The following is a 23,040-nucleotide window of genomic DNA, read 5'->3' as shown; positions in this document are numbered from 1 at the left end:
GTCTTTAGTAGTGGGAGGAAACCGGAAGACCCGGGGAAACCCTACGAGATTTTACAGGCGAGTAGGGGTATTTAGCAGATTTTTTGCAGCACTATTTACTGAAATGACAATATTTTTACAGTATCATACAAATTTTTATTAATTTATTTGCAAATATTGTACAACTATGTGCAAGGGTTATTCTGAATTTATAATTGTGTATTCTTTCTTCAAGATCCCGAGATAAAACTTCAGGAAGAAGCAACCGTTCGCTGTCTAATAAAAAAATTACAAGTAAGTATTAATACAAATCAATAATGTGTACAATTTTAATAAAGAGTGAGAGAAATGGGGTTTAACGTTCAGTCGACACAAACTAGACCATTTTAGACTAACATATGGTTCAATTTTATTTCAATAATTCGCTTGCGCGTAAGGGTCTTTAGCTGTGGTAGGAAACCGGACAAATCCAGAGAAAACCCACTATTTTGGACAGGAGACACTACTCCTTGTCACGTATACAAAAGCGGTCATGGGGACCCGCGGTTCTACTTAATCCGGTGATTTCACTTGTTATAACAATTCCCCGCCGTTATATGTCATTTCCGCGCATTGTATGTCATTCGGAACTGAATAGATTTCGTATGTGATCAGATATCATGTAATTATTCTTGTATTAATTACAGACCGTTTAATTGTGTGTTACACATGCGTGCCATTCAAAAGGATATGAAATAATCTTTTCGTCGCGTTAGGGGATCGGGGAATCGAAATCACGCCACGTCTCAATGACAGACCTTGTGATTTTACGCCGCACACGCGTTAAACCACTAGATCCCCTTCCCTGCTCCACAATTCTAATAAACATAAGCAATATATAACATATATCAATAGTTATGTAATATAAAGAGACATAATGTACTTAATGATAGGTTTGACTTAACACCAAAGCCTCATTAACAGCTTTCAAATAATTGAACACGTACTTATAACGCCTTCTGTGTTAAGGGTCCATCTTCTGTGTTAAATTTCATATCCTGCGTTCCATTCCATTTTTAGTTTAACTCTAATTTATATTTAACCAATTTTTTATTTTTTTATTTTTTATTTTTTTTTAGATACGCAAGAATCGATCTTGAATCAACCTTCTAAGCGATGTCGAGTTGAACATTCCAATAGCAAAAGCCCCAGCTCATCTGTTAGTTCTCCTTCAAGTTCGCCTACCACTTCACCAGGTAGGTTACATCAAAATTTAACTTGTCGATTTCAATGAATTTTATATTTTCATTTGGTTTATTGGATTGTGTGTTCCACCTTCGACACAATTAGTCAAAAATGAAATTATAATTAGTTAGCAAACTGATTCTCGTTTACTATTTCGAAGCAAAAATATAGCCTCCCTATCACTAATCAAAATGACGCATGCAATCTACCCAGTACATAATACATAATACATTGACGTAAATCAAGGAGGTTTAGCTCCTTTTTAATATTTGACAACAATTCTTTAAAATGCAAAGGTAGAACACTAGTATAGAATAACAAAACAGCAGGCCCAACTATGGAATTAATCAGATTCAAATCACTATTAACCGCGATATCTTCTAAGTCGGAAGCAAACGTAAAACCCCACTTAGTATTAGAATTAATTTCCCCATTGAAATTCTCTACATCAAAGGAAGGGGGTAGGATTTAACGCCATCACAGTACTCCGGAGTCGTTGGAAGGAAATCGCTCTGATTCTATTAATAGTGTTATAAACCCAAGTTGTTTTGGATTGAAATACATAATTATCATTTAGATTATAATAACCTATATCATTATCTATTTCAGAGGGTGTGAGTTTAATGGCAAAAGTTTCACCTGTCGCTCATTATTTTGGAATGAACGGTCAGATGGACATGATGAATCCTATGTGTCTTCCGTTAATGGGTTACCGTGGAATTTCCGGTTATCCAATACCACCTTTTGGACCCCCCATGTATTATTCTCAAAACCCGTGGATGCCACAAGATATGCCTCAGGTTTTTAACAATACGACATTCAGTTTACCAAATCTTACCAAACAAGACAGTTTGACAGTGAAATTGGAAAGTCCAACATCTTCACCGGGAACCCAAGTTTAAAAGACTGAATGCCACTGTTTTTAACTCCAATTTGGTGACCTCATGATACATAAATTGCAATAGATTACAGGATCGTTTGTGTAGAAAGGTGGCATTTCCGTGCATTTTTGAATGAAAAGAATGGTTGAACTGTGATATATAATAAATATTCTTATTTAGACTGCCGGTTAGTCATCCGTCCACATAATATGTTTATAATGTTAGCCAACCTGATGTATAGCCTATAGAAGTGAAATGGGGCATTGCCAAGTTAATACCTCCTGTATGACTGTTGTTTCTGTATGTAATTTTAATTAAGTGCTCTTCGTGTATTTATTTATTTAAATAGAGGAACTGTTAAATTTGTTATTACATGTATTGTTTCTTATGTAAATAGAATACATCCGCCAAGGTAAAATAAAATTAAATAAAATAAAATCAATTATTCCGTTTTTATTCTCTGGTATTACATACGTTTTGGCGAGATAAAAGCCATATCTGAAGAATGTATTATGTAGTACGTACCATGGGCCTTTCGTCAGACGTGGAGAGCGGGCCATTGATTCCGGTCGCCACATCCTACGTATGACCCATGCATCATTTCTTTCTACATATTTTAGTAGCCTTGTGATCGTCTAGAATTTGCTCCCCCTTCACGTTGTGTATTTACTTCTTACTGTTTTCTTAAGACGCTTGTCTTACCAGGAATAAAAATGCAACAGTTCGTTTTTACATTTTATATATCATAGCTGCTTACATGTTATTGTACAATGCATAATAGAATAAAGTCATTCTCAAACACTAGCCAGACAGACTTGGCGAGTCTGCTGATAGAAACTGTTTCATCTTTCCCCTTCTGGAATCAAGCTGTTGTCTGACAAGCGCCCACCAATATGATAGTTTTGTAGCTTTGGGTTTTGGACCTTCAATTATCTAATTGGTCAAATATGATGTAAATAATTACACAGATTGGTCAAACTAAACCAAATGATGCAATAGGTAAGTTTCCAGTCACATGTTTTTTGACACAATCTATCCTTGAACTTAGACCCTCTTTCCTGTTATTCTCACACTATTTCATAAACAATTAATTTGCGTTTTAAAGGACAATATTGGTGCCAGTCATTATCATATATGTGACAGAACTGGTTAAACACGTTCCAAATATTATTTTATCACAGAGATCATTGCTACGATAGAGGCGTAATGAATGTTTCAACAATCGGAAGTGACGAACGCAAAAGGAAAACACGAGTTATCCCTCTATATAACTGATTGAAGTGACGGGTAGTACATGGACGAATTTTTGCCCACTAATAATTCTTTCGAAGACCAAAAGTTGCTGTGTGAGACTGTGAAAGGATATCTGACAATCCATTTCCGATTGTTGAAGTATTGATTACGCCTCTATCGTAGCAATGATCTCTGTGATAAAATAATATTTGGAACGTGTTTAACCAGTTCTATCACATATGTGATAATGACTGGCACCAATATTGTCCTTTAAATAAACTCATACCATAGATAATATACTGACAATAGAGAATAATTTGTAAAGATACAAATATTGTTTAAACAAGCTTATATCTCTATGTATTTAAAAACAATGTCGCAAGACGATATTACTACAATTAATATGAAATGCAATGGGGTTTTGCGTCCTACTGAAGACGGGAAAATGTCATGCAGTGTGCTATAAGGGAAATTTTGCCTGGACAGCTGCGCTACGTCCTACTCTTATTTCGAATTCCAACTGCCAAGGTTATTTTTAACGTACACGCCAATGTGTACACGGGATCCCGGTTTTTGACCCTATCCGAACGACTACTCTGTTTCTTGCAGCCCCCCCCACCCCCCGTCCTGCACCACTGACAAGGGGAGGGGGTCAATGTTAGCGAGCCAACGCCTTATTCACTGCTACAGCCGCTACAAAGAACAAGGTCCATATTCAAGGTTTTCTTAAAGTTAAGTGAAAATAATTAATTTTCCCACTTAACTAAGTGTCTTACCTTAAATCGGTATCCTAAAAATCACGAATTTCTAACTTTGAAGGCAAGTTATGTTCCGTTAAAAACACCACTACTCTATCAAAATCTAAAACTGATAGCAGTGAATATTCGCTAGACCAGTACAATCACTGAAAAGGATGACATCGGTGCGAGTTAATTAGCTCATAGTAGGCCTATTAACTTTTTTCTTTCTGAAAATTAAATTCTAAAACATTTTTTTTTAGGAATTAGTAAATAAATAAATAAAGATGCTTGATGTATATCTGAATAAAAAAAATATTTCCTGTTTTGTGTACATGGATACATAAAATAAAAGGCGTAAAAATATCAGTAAAAGGCACAATTATTCTGCCCCGGCCAGTTTATGCACGCGCTATCGACACCCATGATCGACGCCGTGCGATGTGACGTCACACGTAGAATGCGTGTGAACTTATAAAGGCCAATCTTCGTACACAGGGTTAAAAGAAGGCTTTCGCATTACCTCTGTGAAACAGACTGTTAAAGTCTTAGTTGTCATCACTGCTAGGAAAATGTTTGTGAAAGTATTATATTGTAACACATGAAAATATTATGCCTATAAATCATTGATTCCTAAGTGTGCCGCGAAAATGTGAAAAACCACGTCATCCAAAATGAGTATTCACTGGTGTCTACTGGTAAGTTCATGGCTGTGTTTTTCTTTATTTAGGGGGGGGGGGCCGAATGGTTAGCAGGTGCGTGCTGTATCATAAGGCCTGTCATTGAGTCAACTGGCGTGGTTTCGAATCCCCGGTTGTACGTGACAAGGAGTAGGGTCGCCTGTCCAGCCTCGTGGGTTTCTCCGGGTCCTCCGGTTTCCTCCCACTGCTAAAGACCCCTACGCGCAAGCGAATTATTGAAATAAAATTAAACCATTAAAATTAAATTAGACTGAACAAATTATTCAGTGTTGTTTATCAATCTATTACTTGTGTAATTCATAGAAATCCCAATCTAAAATCAAAGAGGCAACACCTAAATGAGGAAATATCACTCATTGCATACTTTCATTTTTATATTGTAAGGTGTCTGACAAGGAATGGTGTCTAGTAGTTCGAATCGGCCTAAAACCGGGGTCTCGTGTACACGTTTGCTTGCTCGTAAAAGAACGCTTGGTAGTTGGAATTCGAAAAAAGAGTAGGCCGCTGTCCAGGTAAAAGGTCCCTCATAGCATACTGCATGGCATATGCCCGTCTTCATTAGCCCTGTTGATGTAATTACGTACATGTAGAACATTAAACCTCATTTGCTGTTAGGAACAAACAATCCAAGTCACTGCTTTTTCATGTACAATATATACGGTATACCTATGTAAAATATTCCAAACGCACAATAAATCATAAACCTGTGTCTACAATGGAACATGTAAGTAAGAACATTATATATATTATTATTATTCGCTATATTTACTCAAAACATACACGACATTCTAATAACTATACAATTTTAACAACAGTTTTAACCCAAAAGTTAACTTTTATGTACATTTTAGTACATACGATATTATAAAACCGTCAATCAATATAGTAAAGATGCATTATGTAAGAGCTAAATCTGCCTATTGCTCTTTTTACTGGCATCAAATGTTATATATACTGTAAATTATCATGATAAGCCCATTATCAACTATCTGAACAATCGAATATGTGCAATTTTGAGTAGATTACAACACCGCGGCCAAACGATAAAATAGATAATCGAGACTTAAGTCTCGATTGTCAAGTACCATTGCTACGATAATGAACAATCTACGCCAAACACTCATAACTTTACACAACTGAAAGTAATTTGACTGAAAATTTCAATATAATTATTTTTCTTTATTCAGGATTGATCTAGAGCACATATGGCCCACTCCTGATCAAATTCTTGCATAATGTTTCTTTAAATGACCAGGGTGGGGGGGGGGCAAACCGTCAAATGTCACTATTTGAAATAAAATGTTGGCGACTTGCTCTTATTCCATAATAAAACAATCACATATTTCGGTTTCATTCTTCCTAAATATTTTGACACAGCCATAGGAAAATTATATTCCATTGAATTAACTACATTTATATTACATATATCTATATCACATAAATGAAAAGTTGCAGGGACGTGTTGTCGATCTTCTCCAACCCTTCTATTCAAACGTTTTCAAGTTTCTCAGGTGAATGTAAGAATTCAAATATCATACTAAAGAACTCTAGATTCAATGAGGGGGGTTTTCTCTGTTGAGCTTGTATTTGATCTAATAGATTCAGCTCTTTTTATTTGTTTTAGCTTTGCTTGTCTTTCGGCATCTTTTAAGCTGGTAATAGCTTCTATATCACCAGTATCTCGAACACCGGTCTGATCAATGTCTTTAAATGTCCAAGTGGATCTATACGGACTTCCACATTTATAAGGTGCTCTAGCTAAGAAATGAGTTAATGTTTGAAAGCGATGTACCCACATACTCAAGAATTGAATTACAAATATGATTCCAAAAATCACTACGAAAGCCAATCCTGAAAACAAAATAATTTAGTATTACTTATTAATGTATTTCAGTCACAAAGGTATATACCAAACATACTGAAAGGCAAATAGAAAAAAGACATATTTGAGCACTAGTACATGGATTCCATAAGGGGAAGCTGCTAACGTAACTGGCGTTCTAGTAGCAAAGTAGTATCAACTTTTTTTTAAAATGTCAAATATGCATTGTTGAATGTCCAATGTTGATGTCACAAGTAAATACCGCCCACTTTGCTATATATATGCATAATGAAGAAGGTCGATTACACTAACTTGCTCTCTCAAGAAAACCTGTTAGTAAACCTCTTTCATCGCTTTTAAGTAAGTAAGTAAGTATGTAAACGCCCACAATTACAAAAATGATATTAATACAATACAACAAATATACATGTAACAAATAAACGAACGTATATAGAAAGCTAGTTATATTAGAGATACCCACACAAAGCGTTGAAATACACGCGCATGGCCGCTATGCCACGAAAAAAGAATATTATAGACAGCATAATTAATTATCAGAAACGAAAACCTGAATGTTGAGCAAATTTGATAAGGATTAAGGATCCTTTATGTCTTCAATGAATCTAATCTATATCGTGTTCACAAGCTTTTCCGGACACATAATAAAATTATGTCTCTGAAGCAGAAAGTTGTACAGGGTTAATCCTCTCCAATCCCAATACTTCCACACTAAATTTGAAAATTAATAGGGTTAATCTTCTCACAGGGCTACTGTTTCCCGCCAAATTTGAAAAAGAAAATCAGTTAAAAAAAAGTAGTCTCGATAAAATTAGGGGATTAAGGAATCAGTCAGGCGTTAATGAATACACACGCCGACTGTATATAGATAATTAAAGAATAAACAGTCCTAATATGCATTTGGACACTGTAACGTCACTGGCTTTTTCGATAATAAGAGTGTTTTCGATAATTTGCAAAGTCGTTTTTACGAGAGGTCTTTATTTGCTACTTTGAGTGAAGATAGCTGAATTAATATGTGCATGCAATTTGTGTTTTTCACCTTATGTGCTCTTTAAATAGGCATTACGCGATATCTAAATCTACCTACTGCAGGTGTTTCTTTACGACTTAAATGTTATATAAATTATTAATTAGACATTAATTAACTTACCAAGATCATAATTAGCTCTCGATGCCATCGGATGGCTCCGATATTAAGTATATCTAAATACGTTTTGCGGTTGATGCGGTTATCGTAAAAATGTTTATTATCGTAATGGTAGCAATGACAATCGAGGCTAGACTAAGTATAATTGTATCGCCGATAGCTAGGCTCAGATTGATATTATCTGACTGAAACTTTCAACATATTCCCTGGTTTGGGTTTTTTTTAACTATTATAGCGAGAACTGTCAGCTCTTTATCTAATCTTACCTAATGCCGCTTTTAATAAAGGTTTTCAGAAAACGGGTAACTCCGGAACGGTTGCGGAACGCGGAATATCGATAGGGTTTGTACTCTCATGACCCAGATGCTTCACCCCCAATTTGAAATAGCATGTTCTTCTACCAGATGTTGAAATGATTATATTGTAACATTACTTACCAATTGGGTTTGCACCAACAACAGTTAAATCGACTTTACTAGCCATTGTAGATATTAGAATTAACCATAGAGTGTTGGTAACCGCTAATACCATCAACCATAATGATCGTAAATTATTTAGTGCATCTAAAACAAAAATTAATTATCCGCATTACAACCTAGGCCAGAAAATATTTGCTCGGCAAGTTAATTTTGAAGAGAGAGAGAGAGAGAGAGAGAGAGAGAGAGATAGAGAATGGGGTTTAACGTCCACTCGGCACAAACTAGGTCATTTCGGGACTAACACATGGTTTAATTTTTATTTCAATAATTCGCTTGCGCATAGGGGTCTTTAGCAGTGGGAGGAAACCGGAGGACCCGGAGAAAACCCACGAGGTTGGACAGGCGACCCTACTCCTTGTCACGTACAACCGGGTATTCGAAACCACGCCAGTTGACTCAATGGCAGGCTTTATGATACAGCGCGCACGTGCTAACCATTCGGCCACCCAACCCCCAATTTTCAAGAGACATGGAACCCTGGTGCCAACATACTCCATTACACATGTCCCACGTAGCAATTAAATAAATTTTCTTCAAGTGGCGGGGTTTCGATTCCCAGCTTGTACGTGACATTACTGACAAGGATTTTGGTCGCCATTTCCAACCTCATGAGTTTTCTCTGGGGCCTCTGGTCAGCGGCCTGGTGACGATGTCTTTTGTGCCACTTTTGCTATCATTTTTGCGTCAGAAATGAAACGAGTATCATGACGTCATAATCTGTATATCAGAATAGTGCGTAATATTGTTTTCATGATTATCGGGATTTTTTTCGTATCATATCATTGTATTTTTCTAATTGGTAAATTTTTAATGAAACAATCATTCTCATTTTCCATATCTTTCGTTTTCAATTCAATTTTCCAATTTCCAATGTCAAATGGCATCTTTAATAGAAGGCTTGATGGAAATAACTCCGTACATCTTGTAAAATTCGCGATCGTTGCTTCAGGAATATGGTCAAATGGAAGTCAAAGGTAAGGGTGATTTTTACGCTGGAATCGATGTGTATTTTTGCGCCACAATGTCTCGGCCGTACTCCTAAATGACCATGACCAGGCCCCTGCCTCTGGTGTCCTCCCACTGCTAAAGACCCCTACGCGCAACCCAATTATTGAAATAAAATGGAAAATATAGTCCAGAAATGACCTACTTCGTGTCGAGTGGACGTTAAACTCCATCTTCCTATCTTTCCCTCGGTTTCAATCTATATTAATTCATACTCCGAGAAATATTGTCGTCGTTCATGTCATTCATTAGTCCGGTCTGTTTCGCATGTTCTTCCAGTTAAGTCTCAGAAAAATTACAAATGATTTTTGGATCAGGACCTATTCATCAGTGTTTTTGGCCTGGTTCTTCTTGAGGCGACTCTCTTCGAAAAAAGCCAAAGGCTCTGCCATTAGAGCGAAACTTGGAATGCGTCTACCTTGGACAATTGCGCATTAATTGACGGAATTTGATTTTTGAAGTCACAATTACAAGACAGCGGTGAAGGCGTCGTGCTGGGTTTCCCGGTTTATATAGTACTATCGATACGTATCTTAAAAAATTATGTTCATTTCTGGTTTTAAAAATGGTTAATTTGTTATTAAATGGTCATTTCATGCGGCGATTAACGCTTGTCAATTGGGTCTGTATTGTATAAGCGCCAACATAGGCGTACGAGCTGGGGGGGGGGGGGGGCTGGGGGGCGGCCGCCCCCCATTTTGGGCACCAAATGCTGGGAAAATTTGAGCACACAATTGTACTTTGTAAAAGTTGTATAAAAAAATATTGTGTTCTTGAATGCGTCCAATTTAACAGCGAATTTAAATTCAGAGTGTCTATATAGTTAGACTTAAGACTCGAACCCTCTATTGTTTGGAGTACAGTAAGCCACGAATTACAGTTACATAAACAACTGTTTTTTGTTGTGTATATTACAAGTAAATAAAATTTAGTTCTCTTTTATTGATGATTTAGAAATTAAGAACTTATTCATCGCAAAAGAGATATTATGATTATTATGTAACATACTAAGAACCTAACTACATTTTTGGGGCACCGCCCCCCCCCCCCCCCAGTCAAAAATTTCCCCGTACGCCTATGAGCGCCAATATCGTGTTGTCTAGTGGAGTTGAACAAATTAAAATAAACTTAAAACCTAATTAGATATTAGACAAAATTTAACCTTTAAGTTCCACCTCAATACTGAAAGCTTCTTGACCTGGGGTCAAACATTGATCTATAAGAGACTTCCAGAAAATATTTTCGCCAACGTTTGATTCCTTTAATAAATGAATCGGTGTCATCTCAATATATGCCTTCACTTCATTAGCTTGTCTCTCAGCTGCAATAAATAGGTTGAAACCACAGTTAAAGATTTAGTAGGCGAGAAAGTGGAGAGAGAGGGCGATTCAATTGTGCTCATTTAAATATACATGTAGTTACAAATAGGCTACCATCTGATATCACCTCTCGTGTACTTTAAATTTTCACATAGTGTACATATTGTGTTGCACGAAATCAAAGTTCAAAGTCTTAAAAAGCTATATTGTATGTATTAGGAAAGCTGTTTTATAATTCGACTTTTTCCAGAGGAAAACTTCTTTGTGATTTATGTATTATCATTATATATTTCCACTTGCCTTCTGTTGGGTTCCTGAGCTTTGATATAGCGTACATCAACCTTTTGATATGACCTGAAAAATAGAAATAAATTCATTTTATCTCAAATTTTAATATGATCCAGCATGTTAACCATTAAATCAAATGAAATGGGGTTTAACGCCACTCTGTTCTGTATTCCCTTTTCATTATCTTTTTGTAAACTGTTATAGCGAGAACTGTCAGCTCTCTATATAAATCTTACATAATGCATCATTAATAAGCATACAATATTCTATTAAAATGACGTTAAGTAATGTTAATACTATTACGTACCATCTTTACATATTGACAGTTCTTTCATACATTCTTTTCTACTGTAGGTTTTCAATATCTGTAACTCATATGGTTTTCGTATTTGATTTCTCTTGAAGTTTTCTTTGTACATATCAAGTCCTATCTTCTCTAGCCATAGACCTACGTTTGTCTAAAATAAAATTGAAAACACGCGTATTCTTATAGGTTTTAGAAGTACAAGTTACCATAGGGAGTTGAATCTCAGATGAAATCCATCGTTCTACTGCATTCAAAATTACATTAAAAAAGACCAAAGGGGCAAAATCTCTAACTCAATACTTCCAATAATATTCGAAATTAAAAACACGAAGTAGAATCCAATATTGGTAAATTTCAATCAATATTGATGTTGTTATCTTGCCGTGAAAATATAGGGTCCTAATATCCAATATTTAAGACACAATTAACGTTTTATATTCTGTACCCAAGTCGTGTATTTTATGGTTTCGGGTGCCAGTTTATAATGCACAAATAAAACCATATCCTACAAAACAATTTGGAAGGCTGATTCACAAAAGACAAATAAATAATATTAAAAAACGTGTAGAATGGACTACTGTTAACCTGAAATGAAATGAAATGATGTTTAACGTCCTACTGCTCTGCTCTGAACTTGGTTAGTGAAGACGGGCATACGCCATACAGTGTGCTATGAGGGAAATTTTGCCCGGGTAGCGGCACTACGGCCTACTCTTATATCGACTCCCAACTGCCAAGGGTTCGTTTACGTGCACGCCAATATGTGCACGGGACCTCGGTTTTTCGTCCCATCCGAACGACTAGACAGCTGTCCTTGTCAGGCCCTCCGTCCTGCATCACTGACAAGGGAAAACCACGCCGGCAAATCTGGATGAACTTTCTCGGCCAATGCAGGGATCGAATACCCAGCCGCCAGGCTAGCGCGCCAGCGTCTTACCCACTTAGCCACCGTGGCCCCGAACTGTTCACGTATTTCAACGAACAAAATAGATATTATTTTCAAAAATTGAATATAAATCACTTTACATACAGCACGTGCTTTTAGAACCATTTTCGTCTATTTCAAGGTTAGAGCCACACACCACCCTTTAATCCTCGAATTAAATTTATCTTGTCCAGTTTTACAAACTACTGAAAATTTAGTCATGGACACAGGTCTTCGAATACACAAAAGGTTTTATTCTACCACGCCTCACTTCCCCACCCCATAGTCAGAAATATAATGTGCCAATCGTTTCTATTCATACTTACCGGTACCTCATATTCTATTTCAAATAAAGGTAATCGTTTAATCTGTTCTGCTATGTAATGGATATGAGATTTACTTTTAATGCCCATTGACTCCAATTCTTTACTCGACATACCGGATATAAATAAAGTATTATCATAACCATGTTTCTTAAATAGGTCAAGATACTTTGACTGAAAAATATATATTTAAAAAAAATAATTTAATGTTAACCTGGTGCAATATTGCACATATAATAGAGAGGATTATAGGAGTGCAGGGGGACAGCACTATACACAAGACAAACCTGCGGACAAGACAAACCTGTGGACCAGACAAACTACACAGAAAGTAAAAAGAATGAATATCAAATACCAAATCTAGAGGGGGGGGGGGGTATCCGTACGCGTCCACTGTGCTGTGCAGTCAGTCAAATTGAGAAAATATATAATCATGGATGATTCGCAATAAAGATGTAATAGAAATAATAATAGTCCAGGCAAGATAGCAAAAGTGTGGGCAGTTGCTGCAATAGAAATGCCGATCACGGTTTATGGTCGGTTTAGACGTATATTATGACCAAAAAAAAGTCCCAGTCCGAAATCCGTGCCCAAATGGGTCAAATTGGCCAAAATCCAAAATGGCTACCGCTTTTGGCTTGTAAATTCCAATTTCCACCCAATTATCACAATGTGATCGAGTTTGGTATCAAAATATACGTTTTCGGGGTAACTGAATCCATTTCCATACACATTTTTGTGATAAGTGTTACCGCTGAGTCAATATTAGGGGTTATTCAAGATGGTGGTCAGTTTTGGCGGGAAAATTCGAATTTTACATTAAGGATCAAGTTTGGTGTCATAATATATGTTTTCGAGGTAGCTGAATCTATTTTTGTACATATTTTAGTGATTAAGTGATTCCCTGTGTCAATATAGGAGAAATTCTAATTTGGGATTTAGATTTCCGATTAGGGATTGGAGATTAATGATACTCCTACCTTAGACCTAATAAAATGACTTTCATCCAGTATCAACTAAATTTCATTTGGAGTGTCTTCCAGTTCACTGCGGTAGCGGCATAGGGGTATGTCGACTGGGGTCACTCTCAGGTCACTGCGAAAGCTGGTCGTGCCTTTTGAAGCATGTGGCACAAAATGAATGAGATGTTCAGACACAGATGGATACAGTATCATTTAATAATGAACAACCCATAGTTATTTGTCAATGTTTTAAGGTTAATGACGTGGAGGAGTCTGTATCAAGGTCTAGAGAGTCAGCAGTGCCAAAATTCATTTTTGCGGACCGTTGTCTTTTACATGGTCTGTTACAACAGTAAACAGTAGAACTCCCAATGCCTATTTTTTGGACAAGCCAAGACAGGACAAATGACGACTTGACATTAATCTAGTTGTATTTAATAAATCAGCATTGAGGCTGGTGTCCCTAAATAGATGACACTTATTTATTTACAAACTTATTTATAAAACATCTAGCACAGAAATTGTTCTTCACTCTGTGTAACCTAAGCAAAAAACCTAATTGCATAGGCATGCTGGCCGGGTAGTCAACCGCCTACACTGCCCTCATAAATGCAAAAACAAAATAAACTCGAAATGGTTGATAACGCTCGAATCCGATGAGATTTCCTAACAAGGTATATGGGAGGGAGCGGGGGTGGCTATGTGCCTTCTCTTCCGAAAATGTGCCATCCAATATTGGGCCCCCCTCTTCTGCTGCTCTTTCCTTCTTCCAACTAACTCCAGAGATACTACAAGCTCAATCAGACCATGATTTCTACGGATGACTTCCAAAATAGATTTTACAGACGGATTAATATTTCCATAATATTCAGAATCAACTAATTTGTATTAGTTTTATTTATTTATATAAATGAATTTAGGAAAATTGCTACACGGGCGTCGGGAACCATTATTGCCGGTTAGCATACTCAGGGCCAATACGCAAACCGTCACAACGAATGACATTTAATCTGTCACCATTAACTTCCTTGGCCTGGCTTAAAGTGTATTTTGATCGTCGTCTCGTTCTTGGGGTTGTGAGTCTACTTTCAATTCTACCTCCCTACCGCTACCCTCATTAGGGAACAGAATCGAATGAAACTTGGCAGGTACCCTTTATAAGGAATACCAGTCCCTTTTGATGCTTGTTTTTCTTACTCACAGGTCGTTAAGTTCTTGACTGCAGGTAACTATGTTCATGTTCGGATCTTTGTGACTTAATCATAATCCCTTAACCAAGTGTCAATGTATGGTATGTCATGGCATATACGTCAAATCACTTCTACCATGTGCCACAGAACTCAAATTTTCCCTAGCATGCCATTGGCTTATTGTTCAACTTAGTCATGACTTTACACCAACTTTTATTCTGTCCTCAATTCTCTGCCATCGAAATTGGTATCTCCGCTCATTATTGAACGTAAGTCAGGAATCTTAATCGGCTCATTATTATCGGTCCCCAATTCCCGTTATCTTTCCGTCATTTTGGGAATGACGATGGACAGTTCACTGCATATCTGACAAATAGGTGATATTGTATCCACCTGTGTCTCAACATTTGAATCATTTTCTGAAATAAATGAATAGGTTTGGCCATCTTGGCTCAATTTTCGAGGTTGGTGATCGAAATCGGACACGCCCACGACACTGCGTCCACAGTGGGCTGAGTGTGACCCCTTTCGATATGCCAGATATGCTGCGTCCGTAGTGAGCAGTGGTCAACCAGAGCGTCCAAATGAAATTTAGTTGATGCTTGATGAATGTCATCGTATTAGATCTGAGGCGGACTCAACCACTCGTAATCCCCAAATCTCCAATGGGATTTCCCATTATTTTGACCCAGGGGAACCAGTTAATTACCAAGATGAAAGAGATGTGTCGAAAATGAGATCAGCTGCCTCCAAAACATATATTTTGACACCAAATGTGGTAATTTTGTAAAATTCGAATTTTCCCGCCAAAACTGGTCGCCATCTGGAATTATTTCCCAATAATGACTCCGCGGTATAACTTATCACCAAAATGTGTATGGGAATGGATCCAGCTACCTCGAAAGGATATATTTTGATACCAAACTCAATCATATTATGGTAAGTGGATAAAAACTGGTATTTTCCAGTCAAAACCGGCGGCCATTTTGGATTTTTTCCAATTTGACCCATTTGGTCACGGATTTCGGACTGGGACTTTTTTTTGGTGATAATATACGTCTAGACCGACCATAAAACGTGGTCGGCATTTCTATTGCAGCAACTGCCCGAAATGGTGCAAAATTGAGTTAAAATGCCTGGACTATAAGTAGGTATACTCTATGCGTAAATACTTTATCGGTTCTACCAAAGTTTGAGAGGAGCTTGGCCTTGGCACCCACATAGGCTTTACATATTCATGATTACATATTGATGAACATCTGTCAGCCTTCGCCTTGAAATATCAAGGGACATAATTTGAACAACTGAAGGCAGACCACATTGTCACAAAACAAGATTTTTAACAGTTTTAACATTTTTTGATAAAACATACACCTTTAATCGTCTGATTATGTCTTAAAGATTTATGAATCCATATCTAATCAAACACAAATGTTTAAAAATCTGAACTATAAAGTCACCTTCACCGATCATGTTAAGGTGTGGTTAGCAGAGACTAAGGCGTAATATGTTTCTTAATTATTTCCGCCTAACTTGCACATTAGTATTTATGCCCCGAGGGCCAATAATAAGCTCCACCCCTTTTCCATGTACTGAGGGAGACGATATAACAGGTTTCATCACAACAAGACACCCGATATAAACCCTCCTAAGGGTTAATCCTTCTGTCAGTATAGTATGTTGTCTGAAATTGCCCAAATTTATCGAGGAATGTCGATTAGATATCCACAGTGCAAGAATCGCTATCAAGAATAATAAACATTTTCTAATAGCATGATCCTAGACATGAATCCATGATGATATTGAGCTATTGTTTCAAATAATTAGCATTGAGAGTTTGGCAAGTTCTGAAGTTCTTTGCTCAGAGCATAGATTAAATGAAATGTTTGATTTTGTAATTAAATCTCTACCTTTAAATCTGGTGTTAACCAACTTTCAATGGGCAAAGCTTCTTCTGTATTTTCCTGATTTTCATCACTTTCCAAAGAAAGACCGCCAGCTTAGATCAAATAAAAGACATTCAATTCGTTAAAACACTCACTCTAAAATGGCCGATTTACTCTTCACATTGATAGATTTTTAGCAAATATCTTTTTACTATTACTTGTTTAATCACTAATACTTGAGATAAAGAAGAAGGGGTGTTCCTGTTCCAAGTTCTACCCTTAATCCAAAATGCGTTAGATACGCCATACAGGCTGCCAGACCTTGCAATATGGCGTTCCTATTCTGACAAAATTGCAATGGTTAGTAAATCACTAAATTTAACATTAGTAAATTTAACATTTAGTCATGTTCCTGATATCGTCAATGACACCATAAGTACAACCTTTAATTTAGTGTCGGTGTTTGAGTGGGGGCGTCCAGAATTCTTTTTGAAATTTGATTCTGTAGCTGCCAATATTATCTATATTATTAGAATGCATCCCCTATAAACGAGCCACAGCTTGCATCCATAACAAAATAACTAAGAAATTGATTAATTATAATATTCGTACATTCTTGTAATGAAGTGGTGGCCATTATGTCCTCTTCATCCGGTATGATTGATTGGTTTCTAGAAGGTCTGTCTACATACTGACCATCATGATCAGTAGAGGAGATACTGGTAGTTCGAGCTCTACCATCACTACCAATATTTCCAGTCTGTTTTTTGTTTCTGTCACAGCAACTATAAAATTACATATATAATATATATTGAATTTATTTCGTCTTTAAGAGCAGTCCCCTTTAATAGCTTATGTCCAATTTATTTATTCTTTAGAGAATTATCCTTTAATAGCTTACACCAGTTCATTTATTCCTTTAGAGAATTATCCTTTAAAATAGCTTACACCTAGTTCATTTATTCCTTTCGAGAATTCTCCTCTAATAGCTTACACCCAGTTCATTTGTTCCTTTGGAGAATAACAAGTCTCAGTCCCATAATAAATTGATAACATCAATCAACTAGATTTGACAGATTACATATTAAAGCAACATTTTGAAATTATATGTTTCAATTAATAGAATTTTGACGGTTCTGGCGCTATCAATAGGGAAGTGGGACTTTAACAAGACGATATGAAGTCTTAGGTTTTTTTTACTTACAAACATATCTGACGTAATATACTAGCTAAGGTCGTATACCATGGTTCTCTAACAACAGTTACAGATTGAGATTTTTCTTCACGGGTACCTGTTTAAAGATCCGGAAACTATATTTTCAGGGTGTCAAAATAAAACAGTTTATTTTTAATAGAGTGCTCAGATCTTTTGAGATTTTTTTATTACGTTATGCTATCTTTACTCGAATAGTCATTATAGTTGAATTCTTGGTACTTCAGAGTTTTTGACCCCGTTATGTCGCAACATCTTTAGTCTGCATATATGACTTTGCTGGTGATGATAAGAACCAAAAGATTTTACCACTGGGTACAGTCTGCAGTTTTAAAATATCCCAATATAAAGTCTACCCCCGCTGAAAAGTTTTAAAACATATCTTCAAAACACACATAAAGGGAACCAAAGCAGATTATTTTGCTAAATAATAATAAATGTTGTATTACAAGACTTTTGTGTTGAAAAATAAAAAAGATATTAAATTTTAAAGACTAAAAAGGCTTATTTTATGTCATTACACAGGACATCACCATGTTCCTGGCTATCAATAATTATCAACCAATCAAAACTAAGATTTATAGTTAGGTCGGCAAATTGTTGACGTTCGAGTGCACTAGCCATATTACAGACGACAAGCCTGAATGGGAGCCACGGTGGGTAGGTGGTTAAGACGCTGGCTCACTAGCCTGGAGGTTGGGTGTTCGATCCCTGCATTGGCCGAGAAAGTTCATCGGGATTTTTCGACGTGGTTTCCCCTTGTCAGTGGTGCAGAACGGAGGGCCTGACAAGGACAGCTGTCTAGTCCTTCGGATTTTACGAAAAACCGAGGTCCCGTGTATACATTGGAATGCACATAAAAGATCCCTTGGCAGTTGGAATTCGATATAAGAGTAGGCGATAGTGCCGCTGCCCGGGCAAAATTTCCCTCATAGCACACTGTATGGCGTATGCCCGTCTTCATTAGCCCAGTATAGGAGCAGAACAGTAGGACGTTAAACCCCATTTCATTTCATTTCATTTCAAGCCTGAATGTACAGCCTTTAAATAAGACCTGCGAAATCTGGATGTGACCTATTTTAAAATTCCCAAACCCACACAGAAAACCTGGGGGAAAGCACAGTGCTATTCTCTGGTTGCGGAACATTGATACCGGTCATAAAATCGACAAATTTGAGTTCAGCGACATGGCTGTGTTTTCCGACATTGAACTAGGTCTGCAGTAGATAACGTAAAACGTAGTGCACTATGACGCCAAACATTTGGATACACAGTGGACAAAAAACATTTTAATTATCAGAAGTATATACATTAATGTACTTTCCGGAGAATGTTTACATAAACCTTATTTTCATCACAGCGTTCATTCATGACATTTTAAACAAATGAGTTGGTTCCCACAGCCATTGTTGAAATAGATGGCCGGAATTATGTCAGATTCTGCGGATGAACCAATTTAAATTAGCACTTACTTATCGATAATTAATAAATTAAACAAATGTTGGAATGATTTGTTTTTAAAATTGGTGGAAATTGAATTGTTTTATCCCTCCGCGTATTGCATTGCATGGAATAAAATGGGGTTTAATGTCCTACTGCTCTGCACCCACAGGGCTAATGAAGACGGGCATACGACCATACAGTGTACTATGGGGGAAAATTTGCCCGGACAGCGCCACTGCGGCCTACACTTTCAAGAGTTAGGTTAGTGCACGCCAATGTGTACCCGGGACCACGGGTTTTCGTCCCATCCAAACGACTATACGTTGCCGTCCCGTTTTGCACCACTGACAAAGGGGAACCACGCCGGAAAATCCGATGAACGTTTTCGGTCAACATCGGGATCGAACACAGGAGCCAATGTTTTACTCTGAATAATTGATTTTTAACAAATGTTTAACCTAATTGTCTTAAGTTCTGTAATTAACCTTCGTTCTGGCATGTTGAAACACTCACAAAAAAGGGTTGATGTATGTTTATTAATACATATAGCTTACCCCAACTTCGATCAGTTAAATTACAAATACTGTAAAGATTTAATATAACATAACCGGATGGTAGACACAGTAAATACCATAAACCATGTAGTAAACATGTAAACTCTTGTAGATGTACTAAAGCTGTTATCATAAATATAGCAATTAAACTTCCCAGATATATTGTTGTTACTGACACCGGTATATCTACACTTATAGCTGAAAATAAGGGGAAAAACAACATAATTCCATCTTTATATAAACCTTATAGTTGAAACTGGAAGGTAAACATATTATTATATTGAAAATAGAATCCTTTAAAAGCTACAGATTGTTGAAGAGCACATAAAATGACAATATAAAAGTGCTATGTACTTGAAGACAGTGTTATTATATACACTTTACACCAATTTTACACCAATCTGAATAAAATAACTCTATATATTTCCGTTTGTGTGTCAGACGCTTTAAAACACATTTCAATTTGAGTTCATTAGCGAGTGACGTCACAGGGACTACAAATGCCGTTTGTCAATAAACGCTAGACTCTAGACCAACCATCACCTACAAGCTACAATTAAACAATCACTATATTAGGTAGGAACATTGTTAACAGCGGGACTTTCTCTTCTTGGGCTGTTATACATTATAAACATGCCACTGGAAAATAATATTTAAAGAGTTCAATATTCCCTTTTCGGGTCTTTTTTTCTGTCTTCAATAATACATTATTATTCATACATTTATTAATATAACAAGCCCATAATCGACTAGATTAAAACACCGCGGCCATTTTAAAATTTAGATATAAAAGAGACAATTGAGTTTTACTTGGAGTCCCAAAGGGTAGCGTATTTTGCCCTCTATTATTTTTTTAGGCAGTGTATATTTTGCCGTCCGACGGTTCTTTACTTTATTTACTATTTAGCCGTCACCTCCGTTTGACATGAGCAGTTGTCTGATTCCTGGGGCCTGTTTCACGAAATTTTAACTAAAGATAAAATCCAAATTTTAGTAGATACTTCAAGTTTGATTGGCTAAGCACTAAAATAAATCTAATATTATCCAATCAAATTACTAAAATCTAGATTTTATCTTAGTTAAAATTTCGTGAAACAGACCCCTGGGCTTAGCAGCTTTCGCAATGAAGCCGGCTCTTTTAACTCGTGGGCTATTTTACCGTCTGACATTAACCCATAAACCAACCGTAACCCACAAGACATTTCTATTCGTCCTATGTCTAACATTGCTTCTTTCTCCGTCTCTTATAAGTAAGCAAATAGCCATACTTGAATTTCTGATGGTAGAAACTGGAGAATTATTTTTAAAAGAAAATAAGATAATAAATGTAAATTGTAGAAAGGCATTTAGAATATTATTCTATTTTGGTCAAGGGCATATTTCTGCGGGTTTTGGTTTTTAATTTAAGTACTTAGACTGTCAGTGGATTATGTTTTTCCCGTAAAATCGTGCTTCTGCGCCGAACTTGAAAGACGAGTTGTTTTTAATGTTCCAAAATGGTGGAATATATCAGGAATCGACAACTGCGCATGTCGAACGGAAGTAGGCTAAATATTAAACAAAGTAAAAAACCGTCGGACGGCAAAATATACACTTCGTATTTTTTAATATACATTAATGGCATTGTGAATACTAATATATCAATATATATATTATTTGCTGTTTATGTTTATAACGTAATAGCAAAACCATACAATCGTCAATGACCTAAATTTGTATGATTTTCACTTGATAGCTGTATTTTACGTCCGTTTTATTTATTGTACCGTATTAAGAAATGGGCCAGACGTACAACGGCGCCGATTAATCTGTGTAATGGAAAGGTATCACCCCTCGCCCCCAGTTGATCGCTGTGACGTCATTGGTCTTTATTTGTTAATTTGAGTGAAGATATCTCAATGTATCTTAAATGAATTTCAGTGAGTGTTTATAATATAATCACACATACCACTGTCAAATGGTTATTTTATGTGCTCTTTAATAATATAGCAAACTACAGGTGATGCTACAATACCACACTTGGCATACTGATTTAATAATTGTGGGTCCAATGCTTTACTTGAATGGCAAACTGAATGGCATTTCCGATTTAGCTTGGCTTGAAATCAAATTCAAAACTGGACAATGAATAAAAATTAACATAAAATTAAAAACTTTACGATTCCTTGGCTAAATTGTGAGACAATAAAATATCTCGTTAAAATACCTTGTGGTGGAGATACTGTTGTTGATGATGTATTGTTATCACTAACCGGTTCCCGGAAATTGTTTAAATCTTGTGCAATCTGTTCCAGGGTACCAACAAAAACGGCCGTCATAATCACAGCATATGCAAACGTTAATACCTTTGCTGCCTGAAATACATTGACACACAAGCTACTGACTGTCTCTTAAATTTAATCGTTTTGCTGGATTTGTCCAAAAGATGCAAATAGGACCATTGAACACACATAATAGTCTTCAAAGTCTAAAATATTATCCGTTTCTGACACCTGTCGGGAAATGAAGTCATGCATATTCGGTCGATGAAACCTTTAGGTGCATACTGCAAACAGAGAATTAACTTTCAGGACCACAATAAAAAAAAAACCCGTTAAAAACATTTTGAGACTAACATTTAGTAATTTTCAATTTTCACGTGACGCTTTTTATGCTAAATTTAGAAACGGACTTACTTGTAGCTGTACCGTAGACGTAGCTTTTAGACAGATACCAACAAAGACAACACTAGTTAACAATTGTAGCACCATAGAAGTCACTACATCTGTGTTCCACGAATACGCCAATCCCCCTGTAAATGATTTAAAAACAATATTGCAGTATGACAATGTTTTAGGCATATTACCCACCCCGTTCCGAACAACATACTACTTTTCAGCCACTCTATATACAATATCTTAATAACGATAAAGTTCATACTTATATTTCCATATGTAAGTCAACATGATTACCGAATTGTGGATTAGCCTATGGATGCTTATAGCTATCATCAATAGATGGTCGATATCTTAATTATTTCAAGCAAATCCCAATGTCACACGCCAGCTGTGTATACAAAAAAACTATTGACTGTTCGTTCTTAAGATCACCATTGGTAATTTAGAAATAAATTTCTACCAAAATGTTCGAAACCTAGGAGTGTTATTTGATCCTTCTCTGATTTGATCCTTCAGGTTGATATGGTATGCCGTACATTCTACTATCATCTACGCTGTATAATTATACAACATCAGGGACTATCTTACTGCTGACGCTTGTAAACTACTTGTGAGATCATTGATTTTATCCAGGATTGATTATTGTCATAGTTTACTTTCTGGAATCCCACAAGCACTTTTAGCCAAGACCCAGAAAGTTCTTAATACTGCAGCCCGAATAGTGACAAGGACACACAAGTTTGA

General features: G+C 36.5%; 1 protein-coding gene and 1 non-coding gene across 3 annotated transcripts in view; one reads left to right on the top strand and one right to left on the bottom strand.

Annotated features, from left to right (window-relative positions):
• The first annotated feature begins 214 nt into the window (after positions 1-214).
• Positions 215-1,952, top strand: LOC126815196 (uncharacterized). Its single transcript, XR_008787540.1, has 3 exons — positions 215-273; positions 1,098-1,214; positions 1,813-1,952. It is a non-coding gene; the product is annotated as an uncharacterized LOC126815196 (transcript).
• An 854-nt stretch (positions 1,953-2,806) lies between these two features.
• Positions 2,807-23,040, bottom strand: part of LOC126815549 (uncharacterized) — a 35,137-nt gene continuing 14,903 nt past the window's right edge. For both annotated transcript variants that reach the window (XM_050541243.2, XM_050541244.2), the window contains exons 11-22: positions 22,315-22,430; positions 21,846-21,993; positions 19,640-19,837; positions 17,634-17,721; positions 17,042-17,214; positions 16,454-16,542; positions 12,395-12,565; positions 11,144-11,294; positions 10,849-10,902; positions 10,392-10,550; positions 8,183-8,308; positions 2,807-6,606 (exon numbers count right to left, since the gene is read on the bottom strand). In XM_050541243.2, coding sequence (XP_050397200.1) covers positions 6,293-6,606; positions 8,183-8,308; positions 10,392-10,550; positions 10,849-10,902; positions 11,144-11,294; positions 12,395-12,565; positions 16,454-16,542; positions 17,042-17,214; positions 17,634-17,721; positions 19,640-19,837; positions 21,846-21,993; positions 22,315-22,430 — 1,787 coding nt within the window. In that variant the 3' untranslated portion in view covers positions 2,807-6,292. The remainder of the gene's footprint in view (positions 6,607-8,182; positions 8,309-10,391; positions 10,551-10,848; positions 10,903-11,143; positions 11,295-12,394; positions 12,566-16,453; positions 16,543-17,041; positions 17,215-17,633; positions 17,722-19,639; positions 19,838-21,845; positions 21,994-22,314; positions 22,431-23,040) is intronic.

Source organism: Patella vulgata, chromosome 3 (assembly GCF_932274485.2).
Source record: "Patella vulgata chromosome 3, xgPatVulg1.2, whole genome shotgun sequence".
Lineage (NCBI taxonomy): Eukaryota > Metazoa > Mollusca > Gastropoda > Patellidae > Patella > Patella vulgata.
This window is presented reverse-complemented; position numbering and strand designations above follow the sequence as displayed.